The sequence below is a fragment of the Eptatretus burgeri genome, chromosome 3 (assembly GCF_056783735.1).
Source record: "Eptatretus burgeri isolate ZD-2024b chromosome 3, Ebu_testis_v1, whole genome shotgun sequence".
Classification (NCBI taxonomy): domain Eukaryota; kingdom Metazoa; phylum Chordata; class Myxini; order Myxiniformes; family Myxinidae; genus Eptatretus; species Eptatretus burgeri.
The window spans coordinates 101,001,221-101,020,315 of record NC_140963.1 but is presented as its reverse complement, the minus strand read 5'-3'; the positions used below and the strand labels follow the sequence as shown (position 1 = coordinate 101,020,315).

Below are 19,095 nucleotides of genomic sequence, written 5' to 3'. Positions count from 1 at the left end.
AGCATTCCAGTACAATATCGATCAAGGCTTCTTTGTCCCATCATTTTGCTCCTTTTGTGAGTTCTGACATTGCATTGAAAAAACAAACAAACAAACAAAAAAAAAAAAACACTGTCATCACTAATGAAATGTTGGCAAGGTTAAATAAGAAGAAAACCTGCTAATGTGCTCTACCTTTCGGCAGAAAAAGAATAAACTAAAAGCTGTTCATCTATGGTCTGGCTAAGGAATTGTAAACAAATGAAAGCAAAGAGCTGGAGGAAAGGAACAGGTGAGAATACCATGACCGAAACTTACCGACTCGATAATGCGTCGTACGGCGCTTACGGTAAGGCCGAACATGTCCTCACTGCGTACATAATCAGGAAACAGCCTCAGCATGTTCGCGTCCTTCCTCAGGCGGGAGATCGGCTCGAGGACCTTTTCCCAAACAGCTACAGGGCACACCGACGATTTAATGCGGGGGTCACATGTGGGATTAAACATTTCATACAAGTATTATGAACCCAGATCAGGATGTAAACTCATAATTTTCTCTCTGCCTCCAAGGCTCCAACCTTTTGGTGTGCCTCCAACAAGCACCAGATCATCGTGACCCTGCTCAACCACGCGCACCGTGAACTCGGGCTTTACGTTCACCTCTCCAATTTGACAGTGGTAATAACAGCGTTTGTTGGTATAGCGTGTGCTCCAGTATAGCCTTGTTGTTTCAAAACCTCGTGGAAAGATGGCCAATGGGCTATGGAAGGCCTCCAAACAATGTTGAGGGAGGTACCCCAGAGAACGAAAGATCAAGCTTCCAACCCTGTGGGAGGCAGCAGTGGCTATAAGCAATCTTCAATTCCAGTAAGGCTGTTTATTTGCATTTCAGATAAGCACCAAAGCAGATGAAGCATTAACAATAAAAAATATTAATGCCTTTCATGTACAACATCGAGACGCATTCAAGAGCGAGGAAACAAAGGGCAAAACAGCAATAAACTGACAGTGGGGAAATAGTTGAACACAATAAGTAAAGGAATTAATGAAAAGGAAAAGAGGAGAAAGAGAGAGGGGAGGAAACATAGTGAAGTAAGAGGGTTGAAGGTAGGTTGGGTAGGGTTATGGGGGTAGAAAATATTGTGCGTAGGGATGGGAGATGATGCAACATGGTAGTACACTGCCTGTTTGAAGCCCTGGAGGGAAGAGTGGGAATGACGAGCCTCAGGAAGGTGGTTCCACAAATGAGGAAAAAGATGAACAAAAGAGATGAGATGTGCAATAAGCCTGGGTTTTGGAAGGAAAACCTATAAGGGGTAACTGGAAGAACAAATGCATCCTGGAGTTTCTGGGGAGGGTCAGAGTGCCGAGAAAACAGAGGCAGTAATGTTGAAAGAGAGGGTGGGGGGGGGGGAGCATTCCACACTAGCTTGCTTTCCATTTTGTACATTTATACCATCTCATCTGCAATTATCATACCCATCCTCTTGCCCCTGGTACACGTAATCCTGGGGTGAGGAAGTTGTCTTCAAAGAAATGCTTTCTCTTCCTGGAAGACAAATCCGACCGAAGGTAACCTCAGATCATTCCACAAGCCCTGAAAGAAGTGTGTGGCCACTCTCAGGAAAGCAAGAAAACAACATTTGGCCAACCTCAAGACTGAACTCTCAAACCTGTCTCCTTCTTCAAAGACTGCATGGCACCTTTTCACATCTGGCTCTGCTACCACTTCATCACTTCCCTCACTTCGAATAGCACTGCAGCTGACTCACCTCATGAGAAGGCCGAATGCCTCAATTCTGTGTTTGCCTTGTACCCAACCCCTCACTTTTTGTACCCACAATACCCAGTTGCACCCAACTGCTCCTGGATACTGTCTTCCCCACCTGAGAAGGTGAATAAGTTTCTGGCAAACCTCGACTCTGATTTTGTGACAGGCCCACACGGAATCAGTGTATGCGTCCTAAAAACCTGCTCTGATCCTCTTACTCGTCCTCTTTCTGAAGCGTTCATTCAATCATTCTCTCTGGGTCAGTTTTTGTCTGCCTGGAAGTTAGCAGACATCATTGCAATACACAAACATGGTGAAAAAGCTGGTCCTCAGGCAAATATAACAACAGGCCTATTTGCTTGCTTTGAATTATAAGCAACGTCATGGAGTCTATCATTGCAGTTGACATCAAATCCTTCTTTTTCTCCAATGGCCTCAGATCATCAATTTGGTGTCAGACCCGGTCATTCCACCTTGTACATGCTGTTTCTGCTCTCCCAACAATGGATCGACACACTCAATCTCAAAATATCTCAAGCATTTGATACAGTCCAGCACCCACTGTTATCTCCAAATTCTCTACTGATCACATCCAAGGCCACCTCCTCTCATGGATCAATGACTTCCTCCACTCCCATATTGTAGCTCTGAACGGGATCTTCTCATCTCCTCTCCCTGTCAAGGAGAGAGTGCCCCAAGGAGGTGTCTTGGGCCGAGCCTTGTTCCTCATCTTCATCAATCAGATCAGATAAGGTGTGTGAGCATGTGCCAGAGCAGCGCGTCGTCACGTTCACTTTCTGCCGGTACTCCAGGGGCCTCTGGTCGGGCCATCACCATCTCCATGAGGTGCCGACCAAACTGCTGCAAACACGAGGTACACGAGGCCCATTGGCGTTCTCCACTCACGAGGCCCCCTCGCCGAGAGAATCTGGTGAACAGGATCAGCGTCAGGAAAACGAGCAGAGGCATGACCCTACAGCCACAGCTGATGCTCACAGGTTATACAGGTACCAAATGTCATCTGAGTTTCTCTCAGCCACCACTCGTTGAACACAAAATCTGACCAGCGATAGCCAATAATTTTCTGAAGAGACCTGGTATCGAAGGAGTTAAATCTCCGTCTCAGATCATTGGGCAGACTTCAAAAGTCTCACATCCGTAGAGCACGATTGGAAGCACCAAGGATTTAAAAACTCAGACTTTCGTCCTCGTGCATAAGTACCAACAGCGTGACACCCCATTATGCAGTGAACCGATGACTCGCCAGGCCCAACCCAAGTGTTGATTTGACTTCTGGCTCATAACATGCAGATACCTGAATATCACTGCCAAGGTAAATGAATCTCTCAGTGACCTCAACATATTCACCACAAATGGTACAGACAAGGTAGCAGCATCCAAGATGTCATTGAAAGCCTGTATCTCAGTTTTGACCCAGGAAACCCGTAATCCCAGTGGCTTTGACTCCTCATTCAGCACCTCGAGGGCCCCCAAAAGGAATATCTAAAGTCTCCGCAAAGATGACTCATCATCTGCGAAATCAAGGTCAGAGATCTTGACATTCCCAAATGATGCACCGCAGCTTGATCTCTCCGACATCCTCCCCAAAATCCAGTCCATAAAAGTGCTGAAAAGTGTAGCGGCCAAAACACACTCCTGATGAACTCCAGTAACAACTGGAAATAAGTCAGAGATGGTACCACCACACTTCACAGCACTCTCAGTACCAGAGTAGAGTTCAGACATCAGATCGATCAGTTTTGGTGGCACCCCACGAAGAGCAAGAATCCTTCAGAGGGCATCTCGATTCACTAAATCAAACGCTCTACAGAGATCAACATAAGCTGCAAGCAGCCCCTGCCGAAACTCTCATCTGCGTTCGGTGAGGACACGAAGAGAAAGGATATGGTCAATCATTGACCTCTTTGGTGTAAAGCCTGACTGCTCTGGACGCTGGTGCTCAAGCAGATGGTGGCGAACCCTATCAAGAATTATCCGAGCAAAGACCTTGCCCGGCACTGAGAGCAGCGTCACCCCTTCGGTAGTTGGTGCAGTCCTGGTGATTTCCCTTCCCTTTCCAGAGAGGGACAACAAGGCCCCTCTTCCAGTCAGTTGGGATGATGCCTGTGTTCCAGGCAGAGCACAAAATTGCATGCAACGACACGAGTGCAGCATTTCCACCAGCCTTGAGAAGTTCAGCATGAATGCCTCAGATCCAAGAAACTTTACCCCATTTCAAACGGTTCACCGCAGCCTGTGTATGCACAAACGAAGGAGGATCACAGTTGATTGGAGGGTGAACAACAGGGATAGTTACATCCCTGACATCCAACTCAACAGCTGGTGCGTCAGCCTGTTACAGCCGCTCAAAGTAACCAGCCCAGCAGGCCTTCACTACGGACTCCTCTGTCAAGAGCCTACCACTCTCTGCTCTAACTGCAGCGCACCAAAGGACGGTCTTGGAGGAATGCAATGCACAAATTCCTCTGTAAGCAGGATGAGAATCACTTGACCACAGGTGATGCTCTACCTCTTCAAACATTCCTCATACGTAGGCCTCATTGTCCGCCCTCAGCGCAAGTACACTTTTACGCCTCAACTCCCGAAACAGCTCAGCTCTGCCATTAAGCCTGGCCCTGCCACTCTGGTCAATGGTATCCAGTGTCCCTTGGGAGACAAAGTTTTTCTTCGCCTGATGGTGAGTTCCAAGACATCCACCAGCAACATCAAGGATGGTAATCTTGAAGGCACTCCACAACTCTTCAGGATTCCCCAAAGCAAGCAGACCCCCCAAATCCACGCTCAGCCTGTTCGCAAATTCCTCAGCTACCCTCTCATCCTTGAACTTGGCAAATTCCAGCCTAGGCTGGGATGGTACCATTTTCCCGGATTTAAGCTGCAACTGCAGAGTTGCTTCAACAAGCCTGTGGTCGGTATTGAGGAACTGAGCCCTCCGTTAGACCCTGCAGTTCTGAATCACCCTCCAGCGACCATCAATGAGCACATGGTCAATCTACTTTGCCACACCACCAGCATTGGAATACCAAGTCCAGTAATGAGACTGTGGGTGCTGAAATCATGAACCAGCCATCGTAAGTCCACGACTTCTTGCAAAGTCAAGGAACTTAGTGTTATTCTGGTTCACAGTTCCATACCCATGGGGACCAACACGTGTCATAAGCATCCCTGCCAGTGCCAGTCGATGCACTGAAATCCCGCAAGACCAGAAGAGTATCACGCCTGGGGCACTGATCAACCACAGGGTGGAATGTGGCATAGAAATCATCCTTCACGGTGAGATCACTCACCTCAGTCAGAGCAAACACAACAACCAGGGAAATGACACCCAAGGAGTGACGAATCCTCAGTCTCATATTACACTCATTGACCGGTGTTATCTCAAGTATCATGGGAGTCAGCTTATTTGACACAGCTACAGTAACTCCTTGGGCATGATAACCATCAGAGTGACCACACCAGTCATATGTGTAACCACACACCATGATCTCACCACTATCCAGTCTCCAAACCTCAGAATGCAACGATACCGATGTTCAAATATTGGAGCTCAAATATCTGAGGCAGGTGGTCATCCTCTCTTCGGGATCGGACACTCCAGGCACTCACAGGAAGAGTCCACTTCAGGTTAACCTGAGGAGACTGCTGTCTGGTGGACAACACCTCAGCACCATCCCGCCACACACCATCGCAATACAAGCCAGGAAGGTTACCCCATGCTTTTCGTCCTATCATCAAAGAATGGGGGTCCCAAAGGCTTTGCCTCAATCTTGTCATCCTGTGGGCTGCCCTGCGAATGGCAACTGCACAGGAGGTACTCCCACAGAGTGGGTTTTCAGTTTTCTTTGCCATTTTTTTGTGTGTTTTGCAGAATGAAGTGTTTTACGGTGGCTGGAGTGCAAATCCTGTCGCCAACCTCTTAGAGAAAGGTAACCCAACTGCAGGAGGACGTCTGCAGACACAGTTTGGCACCAGATATGGATGGTCATAGGCTTACAAGGTGCTCCTCTGCCGTTTGTCAGGTTTTGTTTTTAATCCTGCTGGGTTTCTATATCCCTACACCCTCCTCAACAGGAAACCTGATGGGGGAGATGGTTTAGTTGCCACCAACCTGACCATGAAACAGGTTAGGGCAGGTTTACATGGTACCTGCAGCAAGTCACAGATATAATCTGGCCTGACCTGACAATAGGTCTTCGTCAATGATCATTCTGTTTTTCTGGGAAAATCCGACCTTTGTCTTTTCTGATGATTCAGACCTCTGCTGTATCATCTTTCATCCTTCCGACAGGCAGGCAGCAGCCTCTTCCCTCTCTGCAGATTTTGATATAATCTGGAGCTGGTCCAACACTTGGAATGACTTTCAACGTTTAAAAATACCATACACCCTCCCTGTCTCTCTGAACGGTCCATGTGGCAAACCCTAACATGTACTTCCAAAACAAACCACTTGAGGATGTAAAGTCACTCAATTGTTTTGGCAGTACCATCATACAACTATGTTTTTTCTTTGGCAGACCACATTTCTACTCTGGCCTTCAAAGCCAGCTGCCAACTGGGCATTTTCGATTGTGCAAGGTCTTTCCTTAGCTAATCTGAACTTTGACAACCGCCAAGGCCTTCCTTCACAGCTTGACGAAGTACTCCTCTTTCTCCTTTGTTGTGCTGCCTCTGCATCACACCTTGCCCTTCTTGATGCCGTGGAAAGCAAGACCTTCAAAAATCATTAGGATCTCTTGTGATGAAGCTGAGTGACTTGGTCTGTTATTATCACATCACAGACATGTTGGTGGCCGAGCCTATACGCATTCTACCACCTCCTTTCTGGTCTTGCACCCTCTGCCTTCTCTTCTCTGTCCTTCCCAAGTTTCTGCAGGGTGCACATGGTCTAACAGTAACCCTTTTCTTGTGAAACTTTCAAAATCCAGGCTCACTGCTCACTTTCACTCATTTGTTCTTCTTTTCTCTCACCTGTGAACCCAACTTCCCCAGTCTGTTCAGTCCCATTCTTCCCTTCAGGGTTTCAAGACCACAGTTCATCATTACCTTAGGTCATCCCCCAGCCATACTCATGATCTCTTCCACCAAATTGACCCCATTTCCAAGCAATCCCCTTTTTATTTCCTGTTTTTGTTTGTTACTTGTTGGTTGGTTTGTTCCTTTTCTCTTCTATCCCCACTTTTTCCTTCCTCTTCTTGCTGTGTTTCATTCAGCTTGTGTGCAGCTTCTTCGCCCACACGTGTTCCCACACTCCCCCCCCATCTCACTCTCACTTCTATTCTGTTGTTGATGTATCCCCCTTTCCATTTTTTTCCAATCCATTCTACTCTCTTCTATGAGCTTCGAACATGTATTCTACGCTTTCTACCAGTTATCACCACCTGGGCAAACTTCAAAATCCAGGCTGCCTGCAATCCTCAACTCTTTTACTCCTCAATTCTCCTAAATATGGAACTATGTTCCAGAGCCTGTTCTGTCTCACTCTTCGCCACAGGACTTCAAGCAAGCAGTGCACCGCCACCTCTTGTCATCCCCAATTCTGACCCATGGTCTTTATTATCCCTATTAACACTTTGAACCCTGAGCTCCTTGGACTTTCGGCTCCCCCACCCTGGGCTCCCTGGAGAAAAGTCCGGCCGCTCAGGCATATGGAGGTTTGAATAGCGGCTGGTAAAACGGTCGCTAGGGTATATGGAGGTTTGAATAGCGGCTGGTAAAACGGTCGCTCGGGTATATGGAGGTTTGAATAGCGGCTGGTAAAAGGGTCGCTCGGGTATATGGAGGTTTGAATAGCTGCTGGTAAAACGGTCGCTAGAGTTTGTGGAGGTTTGCATAACGGCTGGTAAAACGGTCGCAAGGGTATATGGAGGTTTGAATAGCAGCTGGTAAAACGGTCGCGAGGGTATGTGGAGGTTTGAATAGCGGCTGGTAAAACGGTCGCTAGGGTATGTGGAGGTTTGCATAGCGGCTGGTAAAACGGTCGCTCGGGTATGTGGAGGTTTGAATAGCGGCTGGTAAAACGGTCGCGAGGGTATGTGGAGGTTTGAATAGCGGCTGGTAAAACGGTCGCTAGGGTATGTGGAGGTTTGAATAGCGGCTGGTAAAACGGTCGCTAGGGTATATGGAGGTTTGAATAGCGGCTGGTAAAACGGTCGCTAGAGTATGTGGAGGTTTGCATAACGGCTGGTAAAACGGTCGCAAGGGTATATGGAGGTTTGAATAGCAGCTGGTAAAACGGTCGCGAGGGTATGTAGAGGTTTGAATAGCGGCTGGTAAAACGGTCGCTAGGGTATGTGGAGGTTTGAATAGCGGCTGGTAAAACGGTCGCTAGGGTATATGGAGGTTTGAATAGCGGCTGGTAAAACGTTCGCTAGAGTATGTGGAGGTTTGCATTACGGCTGGTAAAACGGTCGCAAGGGTATATGGAGGTTTGAATAGCGGCTGGTAAAACGGTCGCTAGGGTATGTGGAGGTTTGAATAGCGGCTGGTAAAACGGTCGCGAGGGTATGTGGAGGTTTGAATAGCGGCTGGTAAAACGGTCGCTAGGGTATGTGGAGGTTTGAATAGCGGCTGGTAAAACGGTCGCTAGGATATGTGGAGGTTTGCATAGCGGCTGGTAAAACGGTCGCAAGGGTATATGGAGGTTTGAATAGCGGCTGGTAAAACGGTCGCGAGGGTATATGGAGGTTTGAATAGCGGCTGGTAAAACGGTCGCTAGAGTATGTGGAGGTTTGCATAACGGCTGGTAAAACGGTCGCTAGGGTATGTGGAGGTTTGAATAGCGGCTGGTAAAACGGTCGCTCGGGTATGTGGAGGTTTGAATAGCGGCTGGTAAAACGGTCGCTAGGGTATGTGGAGGTTTGAATAGCGGCTGGTAAAACGGTCGCTAGGGTATGTGGAGGTTTGAATAGCGGCTGGTAAAACGGTCGCTAGGGTATGTGGAGGTTTGAATAGCGGCTGGTAAAACGGTCGCTAGGGTATATGGAGGTTTGAATAGCGGCTGGTAAAATGGTCGCTAGGGTATGTGGAGGTTTGAATAGCGGCTGGTAAAACGGTCGCTAGGGTATGTGGAGGTTTGAATAGCGGCTGGTAAAACGGTCGCTAGGGTATGTGGAGGTTTGAATAGCGGCTGGTAAAACGGTCGCTAGGGTATGTGGAGGTTTGAATAGCGGCTGGTAAAACGGTCGCTAGGGTATGTGGAGGTTTGAATAGCGGCTGGTAAAACGGTCGCTAGGGTATATGGAGGTTTGAATAGCGGCTGGTAAAATGGTCGCTAGGGTATGTGGAGGTTTGAATAGCGGCTGGTAAAACGGTCGCTAGGGTATATGGAGGTTTGAATAGCGGCTGGTAAAATGGTCGCTAGAGTATGTGGAGGTTTGCATAACGGCTGGTAAAACGGTCGCGAGGGTATGTGGAGGTTTGAATAGCGGCTGGTAAAACGGTCGCTAGGGTATGTGGAGGTTTGAATAGCGGCTGGTAAAACGGTCGCTAGGGTATGTGGAGGTTTGAATAGCGGCTGGTAAAACGGTCGCTAGGGTATATGGAGGTTTGAATAGCGGCTGGTAAAACGGTCGCTAGGGTATGTGGAGGTTTGAATAGCGGCTGGTAAAACGGTCGCTAGGGTATGTGGAGGTTTGAATAGCGGCTGGTAAAACGGTCGCTAGGGTATATGGAGGTTTGAATAGCGGCTGGTAAAACGGTCGCTTGGGTATGTGGAGGTTTGAATAGCGGCTGGTAAAACGGTCGCTAGGGTATGTGGAGGTTTGAATAGCGGCTGGTAAAACGGTCGCTAGTGTATGTGGAGGTTTGAATAGCGGCTGGTAAAACGGTCGCTAGGGTATGTGGAGGTTTGAATAGCGGCTGGTAAAACGGTCGCTAGGGTATATGGAGGTTTGAATAGCGGCTGGTAAAACGGTCGCTAGAGTATGTGGAGGTTTGCATAACGGCTGGTAAAACGGTCGCTAGGGTATATGGAGGTTTGAATAGCGGCTGGTAAAACGGTCGCTAGGGTATATGGAGGTTTGAATAGCGGCTGGTAAAACGGTCGCGAGGGTATGTGGAGGTTTGAATAGCGGCTGGTAAAACGGTCGCTAGGGTATATGGAGGTTTGAATAGCGGCTGGTAAAAGGGTCGCTAGGGTATGTGGAGGTTTGAATAGCGGCTGGTAAAACGGTCGCTAGGGTATGTGGAGGTTTGAATAGCGGCTGGTAAAACGGTCGCTAGGGTATATGGAGGTTTGAATAGCGGCTGGTAAAACGGTCGCTAGAGTATGTGGAGGTTTGCATAACGGCTGGTAAAACGGTCGCTAGGGTATGTGGAGGTTTGAATAGCGGCTGGTAAAACAGTCGCTAGGGTATATGGAGGTTTGAATAGCGGCTGGTAAAACGGTCGCTAGGGTATGTGGAGGTTTGAATAGCGGCTGGTAAAATGGTCGCGAGGGTATATGGAGGTTTGAATAGCGGCTGGTAAAACGGTCGCTAGGGTATATGGAGGTTTGAATAGCGGCTGGTAAAACGGCCACTGGGGTCAAAGGGTCAATCTTTCCTATAAACCCAACCATCTTATTTTACTTACTAGTTTCTTACTTACAAAAACCCCCCTACTCTTTTCCTGTTCATTCATTCCCTTGATATTTGTCTCACTGTCTGGTCTGCCTTGTTCTTCCATGAGCCTCGCAACTGCAAAGAAGACGAGAAAGCATCTGAAAATGCAAAGCCCGTCCACGTCCGCTAGGTATTCGGACTTCTTCTTCTTCCTTATGCTAAACATCATGGAGAAAAAAGAGATAAATAAAATACACAAGCATTGACGATTTTTCGTGACCTTGACCTTTTGACCACAAAAGCAATAAGCTTATGTGACCTAATCTGCAAACCCTGCTCAAATTTCAAGTCAATTGGATGAAAATTGACAATTTATGCAATTGTGACGTTTGGATCTAAAAACAAAAAATGGGCTTCTCGCTTTTGATTGGTGAACCAATTCAGTGACCCAACATGCAAATTCTTTAAATTTCATGTCAATTGGATGAAAATTGATGATTTTACGTGAAGTTGACCTTTGACCTTTTGACCAAATTATTAATTTGTCTTCTCCATATTCTAATAAAGCTTTGTTGAATGTTTGATGACAAAAGCTCAAATAGTTAAAAAAAGAAGAAGAAATAAGTTACGGCCTGGGCAGGTATAAGCACGGAAGTGGATACTTTGAGACCTCGTAGGTCTCCGTTTCATCTCCTCAAACCCACCTGTGTGTGGAGATGTCAGCCAACAACAACATACACTTACACACATATATACGCGAAGGCACACCACTATTCCGAGACCTTGGAGGGCATCATTCCACATTCTGAAACCCGCATATGGGGATGACAACCAACGACCGACACACACACACACACACACACACACACACACACACACACACACACACACACACACACACACACACACACACACACACACACACACACACACACACACACACACACACACACACACACACACACACCAACTTCCCATGGAGGCTGGAAAAAAAAACTTAGTAAAACATGTTGAGTGGTCACACATCTTCAGTGTGGTCCTTGACACAAGTTAATCACAAATTTTGATAGAAGGCTGAAAAAGCTGGTTTTGACCTTTTGATCCCATGATGCTCCACTTCGGATATGAAACGAAGGATGGCTCAAACTTATGTATCCATCCATCCATTGGGACCATACTCTGTGCAGAGCGTTGGTGCTGTCTAACCAGTCTCCTTGGCTATTGGGCACAATCCTGGACGGGTCGACACTCCGACACAGTATACCAGCAAGCTGGCACTCATTTTTGCCGACCTCGGAAGGATGACAGGTTGAGTTAACCCCACCTGGTATTAATTCAACAGCTGAGCGGGATTTGAACTCAGGATCCTAGGATCGCAAGCCCACCACCCTAACCATTAAGCCAACACCAGGCAAACTTATGAATGATCACCGTAATAAGGAAAATTCCTGACAAGTTCCGTGAACATCCCACTTGATTGGTTTCGGAACATTAAAATGTGACCGGTCAAATGGACGATTTGCCATGGTGTAGACGTGTGACCACTGTTAAATGCTGCACTATGGGTTTTGGTCTTTTCTCGATTGCAATTGTGGCTTCTTGGTTACGTGAAAAGTCAACGCAAAATTTCACCCTAGAGGTTTTCTGTCAATAATTAGAAATTAGTGGCTTCAAATTCCCAGTCTCCTCAAGTAACAGTTAGAATGTTTGACTCTGAGAGAACTACCAGAACCATCCTCATTGGGACATGCACAGCACATAGCGCATGTCTACTATTACATCAAAATCCTTAATTCCATTTCTAGAAATCAGTAAATCAATCAATAAATAAATGGCTCAGAGACGGGTGGGACACCCAGTGCATCATTCTCAAATGATTACTCTTCCGAAAAGGTCACCTTGGAAAACTTGCGGCCAACTTTTATAAACTTAAGCAATTTATAAAATGATTTAGTTTACTACTACGATGATTAAGGCGACCATTCCAGATAATGTGGATGGATTGATTCCAGGAAGGTGTTTTTGTGAATTGTTTTTTTTGCCAAGCATCACAATCCATTTGAAAATCATGTGTTCTTTGACATACTATGTATGTCAAAGAACTGCAGTCACGTTCTTTGACAATCGGATTCATCATTATAATTCAATGCCTTTATAAATTCATGGAAGAAGAGCATTTTAAAGAAATAAAGACAACATTGAGTTTTTAAGTCTTATTATTCCAAATTATGAAAATGTTTTCTAATGAGAGAGAAAGAGAGAGAGAGAGAGAGGGGGGAAGGGGAGTGAAGGAGGGAGGGAGAGAGGGACCATAGCACCTGAAGGTTTGTGTGCCGTCACTTCTTTGCAGCATCTCGGAAAGCTGTTGCAGCTCGTTACGAAAGACAAAAACCCGACGAAAGACAGAGAAACATGACAGCTCTAGGTCACAGGCATCTCCACGTAATCTGTGTGCAGGGCAGAGTACTGTCTTGTCTTTGAAGAAAGTGCAGCGTGCACGCTGAGCACAGGAAAAGTGGAAAGTGTTCATACAGCGGAGGCGATTGCAGCTTGTCGTAGCGCCCAGATGCTGGCAGACCAGGCAACGTGTAATGAGTCCACGGCTTGCAGCTATGTCAACGTTCATAAGTGCACCGGCCTGGGTCTCATACACCTCTGATGACCAAAGGGCACAATTCAAATGAACCCACATATCAAGGTCGAGGTTGAGCAAGCGGGCTGGCCCATCAGTGCTTCCATCCCCACGCTCTTGACACAAACAGCAACGACGCCTGTCGCATGGCATTGCCTCCGGCTTGAGAGAAGTACCCAGCTTCCTCATGAGTTCCTCCATCTCATCTTCCGATGGAGGCCGGAACCCACCAGCACTGAGTGGTGGTATTGTCATGATGTCCCATCGGCGCCAGCGCAGTCCCTTCCACCGCTTCCCAGGTGACACTCCAATGTCAACCCCACATTCACTCTCAACCTTTGGCTCTCCAGAACTGAGCTTCACCTTCTGAGAAATCTTAGGCACTTCACTCTTTACTTCTGCTTCCATAACGGAAATGGGTGAGGGAGATGGTAGTGAATGAGGCAGTTGCGGTGAGGTAAGATGTGGTGCCAAACCCAACTGCCGCTTCTCTAATCCAGGGCTCCGTGATGATTTGAAAAGACCTGGAGAACCAGATCTGTAGTGGTGAAGGACATTTGTGGCAGTATCAGCCACACCTCCACCCCTTGCTTGCTCTCCTCCTGCTGTGCTTCCCTGCTGAACAACAACACAAGCCATGGTGTGCAATGTAACAAATGGTTAAACTGTACTGACACCCAATAAAATATCATAATACTTAAAGACAAAGGAGGCAAAGCAGCAAAGCAACAAAAAGGCAGCGTAAACCCACCTTGGCTTGCAAGACCAGTGCATACTGCATGAAGCAAGCATTGCTGCAAAAGACAACCTCAGACCCAGGACTCTCTGAGCCATCAGCAGAGTCCTGCACACAGACAAGCACGCCAGACGGCTGGGTGTTATAGGCTAGAGCAGGTTACCATGTAGTAAGCTGTCAAGGGTGAAGCAAAACGTACCAGCAAGTGATCAGAGCACAAGCTGCCACACAAACAACAAACTATGTGGTTTGTTAACCTGTCCTGCTCAGGACACTTCCTCTCTCTCTCTCTCTCTCTCTCTCTCTCTCTCTCTCTCTCTCTCTCTCTCTCTCTCTCTCTCTCTCTCCCACTCTCTCTCTCTCTCTAAAAGCGTGGCATTAAACTGCTGCGACACAGCAAAGCAGCACAGATTGATGCACGAAGCTGCAGAATCACAGCACCTGTCTGTGTCCTGGAAGATCTTTGCCTGCCTTGCGCACCCCAGCTCCAGTCACAGAGACATCACAATGTCGGCACCACTCAGCACGGATGGCACACCGCTGGTCAATACGTGCTGGTCCCACATCACTACGATTCGATACTGTAAATAAGTTGCAATTCAACAATATGAAACAGATGAAGATTTTGCATCTTTAATACAAGTTATATGTTTATATATTACACTTTATTAAGTGAAATCATCCACTTTGACTGTGACTTTGAGCTTTCAGACGAGCCACTCGCATTGTGTCTTCTACGTAACCTGTTGATGGAGGATAACTTGATCACTGATATGGTTTGCAGACATACTACATGTGACAAATTATTTCTTTCCACTGGTAGTGAATGAGAAAATACTGGAGGGAATCTTCCTTGAAAACACTGCCAACCAAAACTCATAGTTATAATATGTGATCCCAAATCCAAATCCATTGGGACCACACACTGTTCAGAGCATTGGTGCTGCCGAAGCAGTCTCCTCGGCCATTGGGCACAATCCTGGATTGGTCGCCACTCCGACGCAGGAAACGCGAATGGCTCAAATGTCCCAGCAAGATGGTACCCATTGTGTCGACCTCAGAAGGATGACAGGCTGAGTCACCCCCACCTTATATTACTTCAATGGCGAAGCGGGATTTGAACTCACGACCTTAGTATACCAATCACACCACCCTAACCATTAAGCCAACACCAGGTGGCATATAATATGTGATATGCACATAGAAATCATCAACCACAACAAATCACTGACAACAACAAGGGAACTAGCAGGAAAGAATCAATGATGTATTCACCCATAGGACAATTGTGACAATACCCTTTTAATTAAAGGATTCTTTATTTTGCCTTTAAAGGACTTTCAAAAAAGGAAATTCCGACTGCTCTGATTCAATGGCAAATCCAACTCCACATAACATTCATGAAAAGCAATGCAAAATATGTGGTTCTAGATAAAGGCAAAAACCACAAAGCACAACCAACCAGGGATTATGAGAACAAGATGTTCTGACCACCGAGTGCACTTCAACTGAGACAAAGTCGGACACATTTGCCGGAAGGCTGGAAAGGTGAGGGATGGGAATAACAGAGGAGTGGACAGGTATGATAGGGGAAAAGATGGATGAGGAAGGGAGACTGGGTGGGAACGGGGTAGTGGAGAAGGTGACGCGGAAGGTCTCGCAGGCATTTTTGCAGATTATGCGTCTCTTCAAAATCCATCATGCACCTCTACGTGCAAATTGTTCCTCATCTTTTAGAGCCCAATGATTTATCATCAGAAACTACCAGATTGTATTCAAACAGATAGCCAACTCGCCGTATGTCTGCTTGCGGCACAATTGAGAGAGATTGGCAGAGCAGCTCCAAGGGACTTTTGAACACAAACCTGTCTTTGAATAAATAAAAAAAAATCTCTGACTGCAAAAGGTGAGTTTACATTCGAAAATGGCAAAATATGAAGGGAAATAACTTCCTACTACAGAATATATACACTTAACAAGCTTGCACATTCATGGACCAGATCAGTGGCAAGGTATTTCAAATTCCTCAAAGAGATGCGTACAAAGTGCACTTCCTAAAATTATTTCACAGGATGTAGCAGTTTTTGGGTGCTCTCAAAGTAGAGCAATGCAGTGTGGGATGCAGTTGTGGTTGAGCCACGCACCACGGCAAGTAGACAAAGAGGACGGCGAGGAGAAGTGGTCGAGCATGGTGTGTGCAGCAGCAGGAGAGTCTCGCACCTCGTAACTCTTGGGCACCGTGACTCCCAGCAGTTCCGCCACGGCTGTCACGACTCCAGAAATGTTCTGTCATGGACACATGGGAGCTCAAGTCAGGTGAGCCCAAGGCCGTGTGAGGTATCATCAGAATTTCGGTTCAAGTCCTGAACATATCGTAGTTGATACTTTAGCCCCAACAGGTCAAGACTATTACAGGAGTTGCTTATGTGGCTTTAAGGAAAAGCTCGATTTAGACATCGTACAGGCACACCTTCAACCACTCTTTTGACAAGGCACTGCATGGGGTTAACTCAAATGGCTTTCCAAGCAACTCCAGTTTTCCTCTTCATGTGGTTGAATCCACAAAGTTGCTTTAATTAATGTGGTTAGTTATTCATCTGTTGTGAAAAAAACAACTTTGAGACAGATATGGTGATGCAGCTTCATTCTTTGCTTTTCCCTCATTCCTCCCGCTACCCTCAATTCAATGAAGTCATTAGCTTGATGGATTTATTTAATCTGGTGTTGGTGTAGCGGAGGTATGATGGGCCGAATGGCCAACTCCTGCATCAAATTTCCTTGTTGCTATCGCCAGAGGAGAGAGTATTTTGCATTTGGGTCCGTTTGGTTGTCTGTGTTGGGTAGTCGATTTAGTCGAAAAAAAAAAAAATTAAATTTTTTTTTGAGATTTGTTCTACCCTTATTATCAGTATTTAAAATGGCGATTTCGATGAAACTTGGTTGGTAGGTTCATACCATGACCTAGTTGTGTGTAAATGAGAACCGTTGCTATGGACACCAACGTTGCCCAGCAACGGGACTTTTGAAATTTTTGAAAAATCATAAAAAATTATTTTTTCGAAAATCAAAAATCGGGCCACGAGCGACTGTGGGCAGTACTGTACATTCAGCCATATTGTCAAAAATTTCCATCCGGATCCTATGAAAACTGTCGGAGAAGATAGACTTTGAATGAACCCTGGTCGAAAACAATAAAAAAACGAAGTTCGTTATATCTCAGAGACTATGAGTCAGATATACATGAAACTGGTATGATAGGTTCATGGTATGTCCTAGTTATGTGTGAGAAAGAACCGTTGCTATGGACACCTCCGTTGCCAAGCTGTTGCCGAAAAAATCTAAATGTGGGGGTATTTTAACAAAAAAACAATCTGCAGCATTAACCCTTGAAGCATTAACCATTAACCATTAAAATCATGAATTTTCTTGTGCTTAATCCTCAGGTCATTCCCCATCGAACGGGCCCATCGCGTCAGGTTCTATTGGTATGGGTAGTCGACTACCCATGTCCGTCTACCGGCTTGTTTGTTTGTCTGTCTGTTTGTCCACACAGAACTTTCATGTTTTTCTCTGCAACCACTTGTCGGATTGAGAGGAAATTTTCGCCATTGGTGTGACTACGCATGTAGAATGTTTTATTGATAATTATGACGTCATAGGTCATGTGGTGCGGCAGCCATATTGGAAAAACGGGAAAAAAACTTTGGACCGTTGTATCTCTGAAACCGCACCAAGGAAAAAATTGAAACTTGGCACATGGCAAGTACTGATGGAGCACGAGTGCGATTTATTTATGCCGTCATAATTGCATATGTAGAACGCCACATCCGATCAGCACGAACATTTTTGAAGGTCATTTTGGGATAAAATGGTCCGCAGAAAAAAAAAACATCATGACGTCATCAGTCACGTGATTCGCAGCCATATTGTTAAAAAAAAACCATCAAAAATCTTCTCTGAAGTGGCTGAACAAATCGAGGTGAAACTTAACATGTATGACTGCCTGTCTATTAGGAACAAAAGGTTCACACATATGATATCACAGGTCACATGGTTTGACAGCCATATTGGATTTACTCTGAAACCTATAAAAATGCACCATTCAAAAGAGGTCCTGGAAAGGGTCTGAAATCTCTGATTGCTCTTTTTCTTGTAATTCCTTGTTTCTTTTCATTCCGAAAACACAAGACCCTCAAAAAAGGACCTTAATGTAGACATGCCCTGTTGACTTGGGGGGGGGGGGGAATCCCCAACTACTACAAGTGTTACAATTTTAAAGAGCAACAACAGCAAGCCCCAAAGTCGATACAGAAGCAACATTTAAACGTCAATGAGAAATCAAGTCAAAAAGTGCAAAGTAAGATTTAAATGAAATTGTGACACACCTCTGCAGCACCAGTAGACAAGGTGAGTGTAATGCTGGTCTGGTTGAGCCGCTGCACGTCTCTTGGTTGTGGTGGGCCACAAAGTCTGCCTGGGTCTTTGAGCGGTATTACTGGTAGGGATGAAAGTATAGCCAACCTTCCACCCAGTGAATCAACTGTCAGAATGTAAAAAATGCAGAGGAGCATTGAAGGTCAAAAGTAGGACAAATGACAGTGGTATGTGAATTGGGGGGTTGGGAGGGGGCAGAGGGTATAAAAAACAACAACAATTACAACGATGTGTGGGTTGTTTCAAGGAAAAGCCAAAATTTTAATGAATCGTTGTGACTCGGACACAAACTCTGAACCCCATTTGTGGACTTTGAAAAATGCCGTTCATATTGACTTTCACAGGGGATTCATATGAAGAAGTGAGGTCTGGATCAATGTAGTATTTGTTAATACCATAGATACCTGTGTTTGTAGCACTGGGTAGGATGGGAATTACAGGCGAGAGACAAGGCTCAGGTGGAAGTGGGATCTCTCCCAGATCGGGAAAGCGTGAGGGCTCCTCAGGCCCGAGGATGCTTTCAGGGGACGAAGCTGGAACCACGCTGTCCGGCGAGTCCCGCTCATCTCGGCTTTCCGAGCACAGCCTGGGTAGAACATTTGCATACAGATTTTTGAGATCAAAGTGATGGCCAAAACTTAGTGGACTCAGCAATGGCTCATTTTTTGAAAAAGCATATTGGACACTGGTGATAAAAATTAGTCTTTCACTGAATACAAGGTCAAGGCTCGTGGAAGAGCTAGAACATACAATGGATCAGGATGTAACAGAGGAAGAGGAAGAGAGAGGAAGAGGAAGAGAGAGGAAGAGGAAGAGAGAGGAAGAGGAAGAGAGAGGAAGAGGAAGAGAGAGGAAGAGGAAGAGAGAGGAAGAGGAAGAGAGAGGAAGAGGAAGAGAGAGGAAGAGGAAGAGAGAGGAAGAGGAAGAGAGAGGAAGAGGAAGAGAGAGGAAGAGGAAGAGAGAGGAAGAGGAAGAGAGAGGA

At 46.1% G+C, this 19,095-nt stretch overlaps 1 protein-coding gene across 14 annotated transcripts in view; it reads right to left on the bottom strand.

The window, feature by feature from the left end:
- LOC147030538 (histone-lysine N-methyltransferase 2C-like) overlaps positions 1 to 19,095 on the bottom strand; it is a 240,631-nt gene that overhangs the window by 9,845 nt on the left and 211,691 nt on the right. For 10 of the 14 annotated variants that reach the window (XM_085874679.1, XM_085874678.1, XM_085874684.1 and 7 more), the window contains 8 exons: positions 18,518 to 18,699; positions 18,065 to 18,219; positions 15,824 to 15,965; positions 14,121 to 14,260; positions 13,695 to 13,787; positions 12,630 to 13,561; positions 558 to 805; positions 298 to 434 (listed from right to left, as the gene is read on the bottom strand). In XM_085874679.1, coding sequence (XP_085730805.1) covers positions 298 to 434; positions 558 to 805; positions 12,630 to 13,561; positions 13,695 to 13,787; positions 14,121 to 14,260; positions 15,824 to 15,965; positions 18,065 to 18,219; positions 18,518 to 18,699 — 2,029 coding nt within the window. Of the gene's footprint in view, positions 1 to 297; positions 435 to 557; positions 806 to 12,629; positions 13,562 to 13,694; positions 13,788 to 14,120; positions 14,261 to 15,823; positions 15,966 to 18,064; positions 18,220 to 18,517; positions 18,700 to 19,095 lie in introns of those variants that run through there. The other 4 variants (XM_085874680.1, XM_085874685.1, XM_085874686.1 and 1 more) reach the window with 4 other exon arrangements.